This window comes from Schistocerca cancellata, chromosome 6, assembly GCF_023864275.1.
Source record: "Schistocerca cancellata isolate TAMUIC-IGC-003103 chromosome 6, iqSchCanc2.1, whole genome shotgun sequence".
Classification (NCBI taxonomy): Eukaryota; Metazoa; Arthropoda; class Insecta; order Orthoptera; family Acrididae; genus Schistocerca; species Schistocerca cancellata.
Window position 1 is genome coordinate 28,441,737 of NC_064631.1, and position 14,575 is coordinate 28,456,311.

The 14,575-nt window shown below is 38.8% G+C and overlaps 1 protein-coding gene across 2 annotated transcripts in view; it reads right to left on the reverse strand.

The window, feature by feature from the left end:
• Positions 1–14,575, reverse strand: part of LOC126191124 (CCR4-NOT transcription complex subunit 10) — a 162,813-nt gene that overhangs the window by 15,131 nt on the left and 133,107 nt on the right. For both annotated transcript variants that reach the window (XM_049931871.1, XM_049931872.1), the window contains exons 11-12: positions 11,880–11,989; positions 11,725–11,803 (exon numbers count right to left, since the gene is read on the reverse strand). In XM_049931871.1, the coding sequence (XP_049787828.1) occupies positions 11,725–11,803; positions 11,880–11,989 (189 nt within the window). The remainder of the gene's footprint in view (positions 1–11,724; positions 11,804–11,879; positions 11,990–14,575) is intronic.

Consider the following 14,575-nt stretch of genomic DNA (forward strand, 5'->3'; position numbering starts at 1 on the left):
CCATTATAATGCACTTATCTTTTGTGGTGTAACATTGGATTTTTTGTAATACGACGGTCCACTTTTATCATTTTAGGTAAATGAAAGATGTTCATGAGAACTGAAAAAAAACTTCAGGCACTTGTTACATGTAGAATGTCCCACTGTGGGTGCACTTGTTTTATGTATGAACAGATGAAGCATACATCACATCAGCTTTGGACATTGGCAAGGTGCGATGGCAAATAAACCTTTCCAACTGTTGTGGTGGAGCACTTGTTCTTTGGGAATTGTGGCTTGGCAGTGCCTTGGAGGTCAAGGAGCAGAGGGGCACATGCAAGAATGTAAAAGAACAAAAAACAGGTGAGGAGTTGTTATAAGAACTGTCATTGATTTGACTGCTAATGTCACAAATGTTTATGTTATTTAGTCAATTCAACAGACTGGAGCTCTCTTCCAGCATCTGTACATTGCAACAAGGTGAAGAAGCCCAACAGTATGGATCCAAGGCACTGCATAGCAGAACCAGAAAGCAATTAACTTTAAGAATGATGACCGGAAATTATTTATGAATTAAAGTTGACATACGAGTATAAGGATGACAAATCATATATGGAGTGTAATCGCAGTCCAAAAACCTGCAAAGTAACACTTCATTTTAGCTCCCTATTGGAGGATGGGAATTAGTGATTTAAAAAGGACAGCATTTGTGGTTTTTTCAAGAATTCTGAAGAAAATAATAAAAGAAGATAGATGTTGCCCAGAGCAAACCATGTCAATAACTGAGAAGGTATACACAGGTACATGCAGTAGTGTTGCCTGAATTGATTTGATTAATCAAGAAGAAATAAGATTATTTTTTGATAAAACTGAAGAAATATTCAATGTGTAACAATTATTCAGAAAGAGATTTAAGCTTTGAATGCAGTGTGTTTCAAGGACATTTGACAATTATGGGAGATACTAAAATATACATTGATTTTAAACTTGATTGTAGTAAACATATGAATATGGATGCATGTATGAAAGGAATGTTAAATTATGAATACATGTTATGTAGGTTAGGTTGTCATCTTTTACTGTGTGTTGAAACATCAGATACAATTTATGTCTTTACTTCCATCCGATGGATTAATCAGTACATGTATTATTAGCAAATACCATGCACAATAAGGATGATATTTGCTAATAATATGTGTACTGATTAATCCATCAGGCGGAAGTAAGAACATAATTTTGTATCTGTTCTCTCATCGTGGAAGAAGGTTGTAGTAATTAATCTAGAAGACATCATTGATCATTAGTGATGCGATGTATCTCACATGATTTGGCACAAGTCAGTATGAATTTTATATACATACTAAGAGTGTACAATTATTTTTAGTTGTGTATGTCTCTTTAGTACCTTACTGACTAATTTTACTACTTAACTGAGGGTCTACAGCTTTGTTACTTATTTGTTTAATGCCTGGTTCAATCTAAAGGAGGGTTTTTTAAACTAAGTGATGAATAAAGTAAGCAGTGCTTTCAGTTTTTAATAGCCAACTGTTAGATTAAGCAAATTAAAGACAATTTCTGGAGCTGTGAGCATAATGCATGAGCACTGTGTAATCTTTAGTGTGTATTGATTACAATGTAATATCACAATTTAAATTAGGAAACAAGCAAATTTTTCAATTCTATAGGCACTCTTCAAGGCACTGGGCATACTTCATCCAAGAACAGTATACTCAGTAGATATGAACACTGGTCAAGAGAAGGGGTTACACAACATTAATATGTTACATAAATTTAAGCCCTCACGAGAATCTGCCACCTTTGCAGATTAGGTGGACTGATGACTACCTGGTTCAGAATTAGCTGCTTCAAAATTCATATTTCATTGTCCCTGGAGCAGTTTCTTCTACTCTTACTATCTTGTGACCTTTAAATTGAATACAAGGTGAGCACAAAGTCTTGCCCTGATTATAAAAATTTATAACAGAATAACCGTTTGACATAATAAGTTACATTTGATGCCATTATATAGGTTACGTTACTAGTCTTTTTGAAAGACCACTCACGTTAGTAAACCTCACTGTGTGCTCCCTTGGTAGCTCAGAGAATGTCGAGGTGGTATTCCAGTTCCTGCCAAGGGTTTGTAACATGTGTTCTGTCACAGTACCCCCAGCAGCTTGCATCCTAGCCTTCAGTTCATTGACGTCAGTAACTGGTGTGATGAAGACTCTGTGCTTCACATAGCCCCAGAAAAAAGCCCTGGGCTTTGATAGTGCGTGATTTCCTGGATCAAACATTTCCGGATTGGTGGATTGGAAGGAATGGTCCAACACCCTGGCCACCCCACTCTCCAGACATTACGTCCCTTGACTTTTTTTTCTGGGGCTATATTAAGGACAGAGTCTTTGTCACACCAGTTGCTGATGTCGACAAACTGAAGGGTAGGATACAAGCTGCTGTGGGTACTGTGACAGAATACATGTTACGAAACAGCTAGCGTGAACTGGAATACTGCCTCGACATTCTCTGAGTTACCAAGGGAGCACACGTTGCAGTTTACTAACGTAAGTGGTCTTGAAAAAAGAAAAAACTAGTAACACTAACCTGTGTAATGGCATCAAATGTAAATTATTATGTCAAATGGTTATGCTGTAATAAATTGTTATAATCAGGGCAAGACTCTGTGCTCCCCCTGTACATTTTCCACTATCATACCATACATTTAGTCCAAGAATGACATAGAAACGATCACTGTCCTATTACAAAGAGACACGCAATAGTGCCCTCATACATATAATAAATGTATATGATAATATGAAAAACATTATAGTTGTGATATGACAATGCAGAATTGGCATATACGTGCCACATAATCTATATGAGGGTACGTAGAATTTCTTTTTTTTCCTATACTACGACGTATTATGGCCGGGTTTGTATGACTTTTGTATGGGAGATTACATACCACAGGCCAGTAGCAGCTTGTAGTGACAATAAACTGACTTGCTTATAATGATGACTGTTCAATGAATGATGAATGTGTTGTTACTCCATACTATCATGATTACAATAGGGGTATTTTAGAATCAGTTTTTGGGTTGTGTATGGGTGAAGCTGAGACAAGTCAGTTCTGTAGGATATGCCAACCACATTTCATCCTCCAGCATCTCAGTGAAAAAGCCATTAGGAAGAGATCTTGGGGTGGAAGGTGCTATGGGATTTTGTCTACTACATATACACATACGTTTATACTCTGCAAACTACTGTGAAGTGCATCACAAAGGGTGCATCCCATTCTGTTATTTGGATTCCTGCCAGATCCACTCACATACTGAGTGTGGGAAGAATTATTGTTTGAATATCTTTTGAGTGTGCTTCAATTGATCAAATCTTCTCCTCTTGCTCCCTATGTGAACAATAAGGATGAGGTTGTAGTGTATCCCTACAGTCGTCATTTAAAGCAGATCTTGAAATTTTGTTAGTAGATGTTCTTGAGATAATTTACGTCTGTCTTCAAGAATCTGCCAGTACAGTTTCTTCGGCACTCTCTGACAGGTCAAACATACCTGAGGCCATTCATGCTGTACTTCTCTGCACATGTTCAATATCATCTGTTAGTACTATTTGGTATGGGTCCCACACACTTGAGCAGCATTCTTGAATGGGTCGTACGAGTGATTTGTAAGCAATCTTCTCTGCAGACCAACTGCACTTCTCCAGTATTCTACCAATAAAGTGAAGTCTATCACCTGCTGTACCCACAACTGAAACTATGCAATCATTTCATTCGCATCCCTACAAAGTGTTACACACAGATATTTATATGAGTTGGCCTATTCCAACTGTGACACAATGATATTACAGTCTTACGATACTATATTTATATTTTTTTCATTTTGTGAAGTGCATAAGTTCACATTTCTGAGTATTTAAAGCAAGATGGCAATTTTTGCACCACTTTGAAATCTGATCAAGACTACTTTTGGACAGTAATTCATTACAGATAACTGCATCATCTGCAAAAACCCACAGGTCACACTTAATAATGTCCACAAAGTCATTAATATACAACAAGAACAGCAAGGGTCCCAACACACTTTCCTGAGGCACATCCTAAGTTACTTCTACATCTGACAATAACTCTCCATCCAAAATAACATGCTGTGTTGTTCATACCAAAAAGTCCTCTATCCAGCCACAAATTTCACTTGATACCCTATATGATTGAACTTTCGAGAATAAATACTGATGTGGCTCTGAATCAAATGCTTTTTGGAAATTAACGAATAATGTATCTATCTACTGTCATGATCCAATTCTTTCAGTATGTCATGTGAGAAAAGTGCGAGTTGGGTATTGCATGATCAATATTTTGGTTACCCATGCTGGTTGGTATGGAGCAGGCCATTCTGTTCAAGACATCTCATTATGTTTGGCCTCAGAGTAAGTTTAATATCCTACAACAAATGGATGTCAAGGATATTGGACAGTAGTTTTGTGAATCACTTCTACTACCCTTCTTGTTAATGGGTGTAACCTGTGCTTTCTTCCAACTACTGGGACAGTTTTCTGTTCGAGGGATCTATGATGGATTACAGATAGAAAAGGGGCTAACTTGGTCACAAATTCCATACACATTCTGATAAGGAATCCATTGGACCCTGGAACTTTGTCCAATTTTAACAATTTCAGCTGTTCCTCAGTACCACTGACACTAACACTTATTTCAGTCATCTTTTCAGTGGTACAAGGATTAAATTGTGGCAGTTCTCCTAGGTTTTCCTTTTTAATGGAACATTTGAAAATGGAGTTAAGCATTTCAGCTTTCGCTTTGCTGCCAACAATTTCAGTGAATGTCTCATTCATGAGTGACTGAACACTAACTTTGGTGCCACTAACAGCCTTTACATACAACCTCAATTTCTCTGGGTTTCACGGAAGATCATTTGACACTATTCTGCTACGCTAATCACAGAAAGCTTCATGCATTGTTCTTTTGACAGACAAATGTGTTTCATTCAGTATCTCTCTATTTGGAGCCCTATAATTTGTTTTACACCTATTACGCAACAGTCTCTACTTATTTAGAGATTTCTTTATAGTGACTGTATATCACGGAGGGTGCTCTGATTATGAACTATACAATTGGGTACATATCCAGTAGCCATTCTTTTAAACTTGTGACATAATTCCTCTACATGCTCCTGTCCTGTGCTGAAAATTTCAAGTTCCCCGCTGAATTATGACACTGCTGCTTTTTTATATAGTTTGCTGAACACATATTTCTTTCTACTTGTTTCAGTTGTCCTTTGTACGACGGTCGCATAGAAAGTAGTGTGCCACATTTTTTCTTCAATTTTTTATGAACATAATGAGAATTACACAAATGAAAGAATGGTGTTTTATCTACATATCCTATTTTTCCACGTAATCTCCATCCCATTCTATGCCCTTCCTCCAGTACGAAACAAGCGCATGTATGCCCTGTTGGTACCAATCCTTGTCTTGGTGGTGGAGCCAGTGCTTCACTGTGTGAATTACCTCCTCATATTCCTCAAAATGTCTTTAATGGTCCAAACAAGTGGAAGTCCTAGGAGGCTAGGTCAGGCCTGTAGAGTGGATGGGGTAATACTGTCCAACCCTGTTTCCCGATTTATTCAGCAGTCCTCAGACTTGGGTGGGACTGAGCACTATAGTGTTGCAGCAAAACATCTAGTGGGTTGCTGTGGCATTGTAATCATTGTTGCCAAAACGGTGCCATGCTCACTGATACCAGTTTTCATGCAGACATCCTCAAAGAGGTCAGGTCTATTTGTTGCCTTAGATCTAATATATTTCCATCATGAGTGGGGTTCCGAACCATCTGTTCTAGGTAGTTTTCAAAGAAGGGATTTAGTAATGTTTCACAGGATGTGTTGTCACACCCACCACTAACAAAACTTTAATTTTCTCAGTTAACTGCTGGGTGATTTAAGCCTCCACTGTTGACTGCTGTATGATTGTGGAACTGACATACCAGTGAGCTGCGGTTTTCTCTGAAGTTTTTGGGCATGAGAAGGTGGGTCTGGTAGGCGATAGATGGATCCAATTACCATTTTATGCTGACACTTGATAGTGAGTTTTGTCCAAACAATCTCACATGCAGCTCTAATTTCTATTTCAGTCTACTGTTACAAATAGACCATCTCCATTTCCCATATGCCTATCCTTTCGATATAAACTTAAATTTTCTCCAAAAATTTTACTGCAATCAATTTCAAGTTTCAACCATATTTCTGTACCAAGTATTATCTGGCACTTTGTTGTGAATGCTTCAGCAGTTAACCATTAGGCTTTTAATAATTGCACATGTGGAAGTAATTTCTTTCAATATTACACTGATCCTTATGTGTTTTCTATGACTGTTGTTATCAGGATTAGATTGAGAGTTGCCTATCTAAAAAACTCTTGTGTGGACCCTGCACACAGTCAGCTACCTGGGTAGCAGCCTCTGATGTGTAGTGCACACCTGACCCACCTAGGGGGATCCTACAGCTCTCAATCCCAAGACACAAATCCCAAAACTCACAGCCTAGCTTGGCACAGAACCCCTTGGTTCAATCCTCCCACTTGACTCAGAACCAGGAAGCCATAATCAGTTCTGGGGACAATGCTGCTAATAGTTAGCTTTGTTGAAACTTTGTGCACAAGGCTGCTCTGCTCAACCCCGTCTGCCAGTTGCTGAAATGATCCAAGTATGACCTGGGAGCTGTTCCCTCAACGGCTGTCAGAATAGCCTCTTCAACAAGCTGAATGAGGCCTCCAGGCACACACACTGAGTGCACTTGGTATTAATTCCTGCCTCTTTGGGGGTTCTGTCTTCTTTCTTTCTCCAGTCTTGGCAAACACATTCTAAATTTTCATTTTTCTTTCTTCTCCAATAGGAGCACCAATTTTACCATCCCTCTTTCCACATTCATACATTTCTATCACTGAAATCCTTCTTTTCTACATGCGGTGGCACCACAAGCAACAAAATAGCAGCTTCTAAGTTGATGCACTCAGCAAGTAAGAAGTAGTACAAGTCAAGTTTTAGTCATCAAATATTCAATTATTGGCCGGTTTTGGTGCCTTGCAGTTGACCTACGAGATTTTGCATGAGGAGAAAATGCGAAAAGTGTTAATATGTAGTAAAAACCTAAGAAAACTGCCCGTTATTTTTATTTGCTTTCGTAATGATGTAATGCCAGATCGTCACATTGGTCGCTTTTCTTACATTTCTATCACTGAAATACTTCTTTTCTACAGGCAACGTTGTGGTAATTACAACTTACTAATGTAGGATAGCACAGGGCATTAACACATATGTGATGACAAAACGCACATACGGTTAACTAAAACAGGGGAAAGCACAGGAATGGAAACCATTCCCTAAGTGAAGGTTGGTGTGATAGACTAAAATATGAACAAAAGTAAAGTAGCAGTCCAGAGAGAAACCTGTCTGAAAGCCATATTTCAACATGTAATAATATCTGGAGGAAAGACACTAATGAACTGGCTAACAGATGAGGAGCAGAATTAATATAGGAGACTCAATTTAGGTGTGAAGAGAAAGGGTTAGTATATAAATGATTTGAATAAATGCAATAAAAAGGCTATAGTTATTAATAGAAATTGATAAAATATTAAGTATAGGTGTCTTATCACATAATCACCGATGAGAAGAGTAAATATAGTGCAAGAACAAACTTAGAGTTATTCTGAACACAATTTGAGAGGCTACCCTTTAATATATAGCAAGTACTTGCCTGAAAGGATGAAAAAGTAAGCTTGATACATTGGGTCCCAGATAGTCACATAAAATGTTTAGTGGAAGGTGGAGAACACATGCAGAAATGGTAATAATGAAGTAGGAAGAATTACATGTAAGAATAACTATTATTAGGTGATGTATTATGGGAAAGTTATGGTTTTGGAAGAAGCACAGGTAAAAAGACTGCAGAAAAAGGAGTCAGGAAACACGTTTGGAATAAGTGGTCAGAGTCAATATGCTACAGAGAAACTTCATCATTGAAATGAGCGGAAGAAGAAGAAGAAGAAGAAGAAGAAGAAGAAGAAGAAAAGGGGTGGGTGGGACCGTGGAAGGAATGATCAAAATCTTGGTTAAGTGAATCCATAGAAGGAATGACCTGAACTGTAAGATGAATCTGTAGGAGGGTAAAGGAAAGGCAGACCCATGGAAGAGATGACCTACATCAATGTCCAATGCATCCATACAAGGAATGACCTGTACTCTTTCTTTTGTGTAGAAGGATGAGGAGTGGGACACTCACATTGAAGAGATAGAAAGGTTTTTACACAGTACCTGCCCATAGATTAAGGTGTAAGAACAGATCTTACAGGGATAGGAAGCAGTGTAGTAACAGTCACTTCATCAATGTGTTCTACAAAACAGTTAAATTGAAACAGACATACCTGGTCACTGGTGATTCTTTATATTCATATTTTCACACATGCTGACTTATCACAAATCTGAGTTTTGAAATTGTATAAAGGGTTGTTGTTTAAAAAGTCAGCATGTTATTCCTTATAATAAACATGAAATTAAACATTTTTCTACCTCAGTAACTTTGAGAAACTTATGTACTTATGATTAATTATGTAAAATCACAAAAAGGACAGTTACATATGGTCTTTGTACATCCATAATTGAAATGGAGGACAATGGGGATGTCAGCTGGTATAAATTTATATTAAAAACGAAGAAATTCCTCCAGCTGTATTTAAGGTGTAAATTTTATTTTGGCATCTAGTTTCAATGTTGTAACAACGTCATCTTCAGGCCCATACACTTGTTGACGTCAACTGCATGCGGCTGATACTAGAAGTCAGTGGTGAGATATGGATGTGCTCTGTGTGGAAGGTGGTTAGTAACTCAACTAACCACCTTCCACACAGAGCATGTCCATATCTCATCACTGACTTCTAGTATCAGCCGCACGCAGTTGACATCAACAAGTATATAGGCCTGAAGATGATGATGTAACAATGTTGAAACTAGTTGCCAAAATAAAATCAACACCTTCAATACAGCTAGAGGAATTTTTTCATTTTTAATATAAATTTACATATGAGTACATACGATATAGTCTGGATAAGCAATCCCCATTATTTGTCATATTCTTTTCTACAAAAAGTGAAACAATGTACATGGAAAATATCATGCAAAGAGAGTAACAAATGGCAAACAAAAAAATCTTATATTTTGGATGAAGTGTGCTGCTTATTGCTCAAACCTTTGTCTAAGCAAGTTGAATTAGCTGATGGAGATTGATTCTGAAATAATAAAACTTGTATTTTGTCTTAAGGGACTTTAAGTGCTGAAAATAATATGGACAATTAAATAAAAGAGAAACCTAGTCATTTAAAGACTAAGTTTTTATTAATGTTTTGTGATTATGCAATTAGCTAAGTAAGCTGAGTTATATGACCTGTTTCGCATAAATTGAGGTAGCCTATCTGTAGTGTAACATGGGATTCTTTGGAATAACGTGTTCCACTTTTATCCTCTTAGAAAGATGTTCATAAGAAAGATGTTCATAAGAACTGAAAATGTGGTTTAGGTAGTTCTTAAGGGTACAACAGCCCCCTGTGCATCCTCTTGTTTCATGTACATGCAGTCCTGTCAGCTCTGGACATCAGCAAGGCATGACAGGAAATAAACCTCTCCACCTGCTCTGGCAGAGCACTTATTCTTTGTGCATTACGACTTGGTGCTACCTAGGAGGCCAAGGAGCTAAGGGGGATGCAAAAGAACGTAAAGGAAGAAAAAACAACTGAAGAATCATCATAAGAACCGTCACTGATTTGACTGCAAATGTCAAATAAATACACTTATATATTGAAATCTGTCATGAGCTATGAAGTAAGATAAATCTGTTCATCCATTACTGCAGCTGAAGCTGTACAAGAAAACATCACACATAAAATACAGAATAGTTGATACAAAACTATTTACATCATTTAGTAGAATGGACAGATTAGAACTCTCTTCCAGCACCCACACATTGCAGAAAGGTGAAAAAGTCCAATGGCATGGCTCTATGGAGCTGCATAGCAGGCTCATAAAAGTAATTAATTTTGACAACAGTGACCAGAAATCATTTAAAAAGTAAAATGGATGTACACACATCAGAGTGATAAACTGTACATGGAATGTAACCATAATACAAAAACCAACCATGTAACACTTCAGTTTTCATTGACTCTTGCATGATGTTTTTTTCAAAAATCTCCATCTTGCTTATTACCTCAGGCTTTCGAAGCTCATATGGAGCAGGCAGCAACAACCAGTCTTTCCTTCTCATACCATCTGGAAAGTTATCACTGGCCCAGGATCCAGGCAGGCTTCCCAAAACCCTTCCCATTTCCTAAAACTCAGTAATCTTTTTCTTTCATCCCTGTTCCTTCCCTTTAAATCCACTGACTTGGGAAATGTGCACATTTCCATATCCTTTACATGTATTTAGTCCTGACACTGCTCAGTGAGCAGATTTTTTTTATCTATGCAAAATTTAGATATTCGTGTTCCTCAATAGCAAAGGGAAACCTTATTGATATAGTGCTCCCACGCTCAGGTTAATGAGTCACAGTGTTGCTGTTTCTATTACTGAAACTGCAAATTTCCTCAGTCATCTCCTTGCTGCAATACTCCATGAAAACACAAAATTATTGCGTTCTTTGGTCCTAATCTTTGCCTCCACCCTCTCCTCTGCTACTCTCACCACTCAACTAAACTTCCTCTTTTATTTTAGATTATGACTTATTTTCGCTATTTTTCCTATCTTACTTTCGATTATTGTACATTATTCTGGGCAGGAAATATTTTATCTCATTGTACATATTTTGTATTTTTGTATAGAAGCAGAGAGGATGGCTGGGCAGTTCTTACCATCAAGAGGCAAAATTTCAGTACTGTAGAGAAATAAATTTAAAACTGTGTGTGTGTGTGTGTGTGTGTGTGTGTGTGTGTGGAATGTCACTTCTTGAAAGTCAGCACAGGCCAGCCACTCTCTCTCTTCTTGACTCTACAATTTTTGAAAATGAATTTTCCTTTTTATATAGTATGTCTTTTTATTATGATTGACTTTCTCCCTTCAAGCTCTTCACTGACGTCTAGAATTTAGAATACTGTATACTAATTTAACTTATCTTTCTCCTTAGATTCTTCAAAAGGAAACCCATGGTTTCAAAAATTATTTTTCTCTGAGACTTTGAAAATACCTACCCATTTTATTTCATTTTTGTAAGTAAATCGTTTTTCACTATTTCATTTTTATTTCTCTAAGTCTCTGGACTTTATTTAGGTATTTTTTAAAACAATAATCACTGTCTCTTCTGCCAACTTCTCCCTCACCTCTCTGTGTTATGACTTCTCCAACTGCCCTTTCTTTAGCACTAAAACATTACAAGTGCAAATATTGTCTATAATTTATTTTCTTGTTTTCTTTCAACAAAAAATTCTTGTGTAATCTATGAAATGTGGCCTGCCATTCCTTGTTGTTTCTTTATTGTTTCCACATACATTCTACATCTTCCCCTTCAGGTGCTTTTTTTCTCCAGCTAAAGAGTAAGGAAAGTTTACTAATGGAAACTTTCTGACTACTCTGAACTGGCAACTGCACTACTGATGTTTACAATGTTTCTGATAACTTTAACGTAACTTGGGATACATGTTTAGCTTTTTAAACCTTTTGAAAACTCACTTACCTAATTGCAATTCTATGTAGAGTGCAAGCATTATAGCATGTATAGGAACATCACAAGATGGGCTCTTTGACATCCAGACCTAGAAAGATATTTATAATAACTGGAAAGTTATGTAATGCAAAGTAATTTGAAACTGTACACTTATACAAATGTACCTGTTTTAGTGTTTCACCAGCTTTGTCCAGTTCTCCACGAATAGCAAAAGCAACTGCTAAATTATACTGTAGCACCACCCTAGCTGTTGGGACTGACTTTGGAAACCATTCTGCAAATAAACATCATGACTAATGACTACACTACATGAAAAATTAAGAACACAAAGATCATCAGGTGATTATAGTTAAAATGCAATACACAACAGAATTCACACAAATAAAATCCAAGTAGGAGTTTAGTAGGAGTAGAGAGAGAGAGAGAGAGGGGGGGGGGGGGGGGGGGGAAATAGGCAACACCATTACCAATGTCAACATCACTCACACACATTGAACTATTCTCGGGTATTAAGCAGGATGGCAGTCCTGATGACTTATTGCTTGGTGCTTTCTTTATAACCCCTCCCACTTTCTGTCAGTCACATGTCACTGGCTCGGTGGTGGGGGAATAATGAATATCCTGTGCTAAACCAAAAGGCAAAGAACCTCAAACAACCATAAACAGTAGTGCAGAGAAAACAGCAGATTATGCAACCTTATCTCTTCTTGTAAAGTGACTCAATTTTGAACTGATGCTGATCACAGCACCAATGGCAGATTTTATCAGTGAGGCGAAATGGGTTGCTTTCACTCCTTCATGGGAGACAGTGGAAAAAATATGGTGTGAAGCAGACTGTTCACTGGGCTGCTCCACTGAAGCCAAATATCTCCAAGGAGGAGAGGAAAGCATTTAAATGGCTCTGAGAAGATCCAAAGACAGTCATCCTTCTGGCACCGACAGTGGTGGCCGAGTGGTTCTAGGCGCTTCAGTCTGGAACCGCGTGACCGCTATGGTCACAGGTTTGAGTCCTGCCTCAGGCATGGATGTGTGTGATGTCGTTAGGGTTAGTTAGGTTTAAGTAGTGCTAAATTTTAGGGGACTGATGACCTCAGCTGTTAAGTCCCACAGTGCTCAGAGCCATTTGAGCCATTTTTTATCCTTCCAGGAGACAATGAAAATTCGATTCCTTTTATTGCAAGGGTGGGTAACCGGCAGCCCATGGGCCAGATCTGGTTATTTGATTGGTTTCAGTCTAGCACATGTAAGAAATTCATGTGACAGCAAGTGAAGGACTTTCGTTGCACTCCACCCAGTGTATGCATTTTTAGGTATTTCATTTCAGCCAATGCTCAGTACACCTCAGGTTTGTAGCTCATGATGCAGACCACTGAGAGTTTGCATTTCTCCCTTCAACTCCTATACAATACAGTTGATGTATGATAAGTTCAACCAATTTCAAGTTTTAAACATTTTAAAATGAATAAAGAAAGGATGGCTTAATGTATTGACTGATAGAGGACCAGCACGTCTATGTGATGAGTTATCAAAAGTATTTTTGGACTAATATTTACATGTACATGGTAACGGCTCAAGATGGTAAAACATGTTATTGTATTCCACATCCATCATTTTAACTTAGCCACAGGCAGTGGCATGAGCAGTTACATAAACTACTCCACAGTACTTGGCTACAACACTTTTACACTGAGCTAGGGACACCACCATATTGCTGAGTGAGAGACGCCAACTTTCTGCCACAAACCCACCAATGGGAGGACTGGGTAGCTTCATGTGAAGAGGGTCAATGAAGTAGCTCTGGATGTGTCCGCCAGTCCTTTCTATTGAGGGCGAAATGCTCTTTCTGTACCATGTGCAGTTCACTCCATAGCCATAGCCAGATTTCATGAACCAGGGTGTATATGCAGATAAGGAAAAAAAATTCCGGATTTTTTCCAGATTTCCTGGTTAAAAAAACACTTTTTTCCACAAGAAAAGAAACTTCTTCTGAAGTGAAAAATACACTTTTTCCAAGATAGGTGACAGTATACTTTCCCTTGGAGCTGTAAAAATACACTCCTGGAAATTGAAATAAGAACACCGTGAATTCATTGTCCCAGGAAGGGGAAACTTTATTGACACATTCCTGGGTCAGATACATCACATGATCACACTGACAGAACCACAGGCACATAGACACAGGCAACAGAGCATGCACAATGTCGGCACTAGTACAGTGTATATCCACCTTTCGCAGCAATGCAGGCTGCTATTCTCCCATGGAGACGATCGTAGAGATGCTGGATGTAGTCCTGTGGAACGGCTTGCCATGCCATTTCCACCTGGCACCTCAGTTGGACCAGCGTTCGTGCTGGACGTGCAGACCGCGTGAGACGACGCTTCATCCAGTCCCAAACATGCTCAATGGGGGACAGATCCGGAGATCTTGCTGGCCAGGGTAGTTGACTTACACCTTCTGGAGCATGTTGGGTGGCACGGGATACATGCGGACGTGCATTGTCCTGTTGGAACAGCAAGTTCCCTTGCCGGTCTAGGAATGGTAGAACGATGGGTTCGATGACGGTTTGGATGTACCGTGCACTATTCAGTGTCCCCTCAACGATCACCAGTGGTGTACGGCCAGTGTAGGAGATCGCTCCCCACACCATGATGCCGAGTGTTGGCCCTGTGTGCCTCGGTCGTATGCAGTCCTGATTGTGGCGCTCACCTGCACGGCGCCAAACACGCATACGACCATCATTGGCACCAAGGCAGAAGCGACTCTCATCGCTGAAGACGACACGTCTCCATTCGTCCCTCCATTCACGCCTGTCGCGACACCACTGAAGGCGGGCTGCACGAAGTTGGGGCGTGAGCGGAA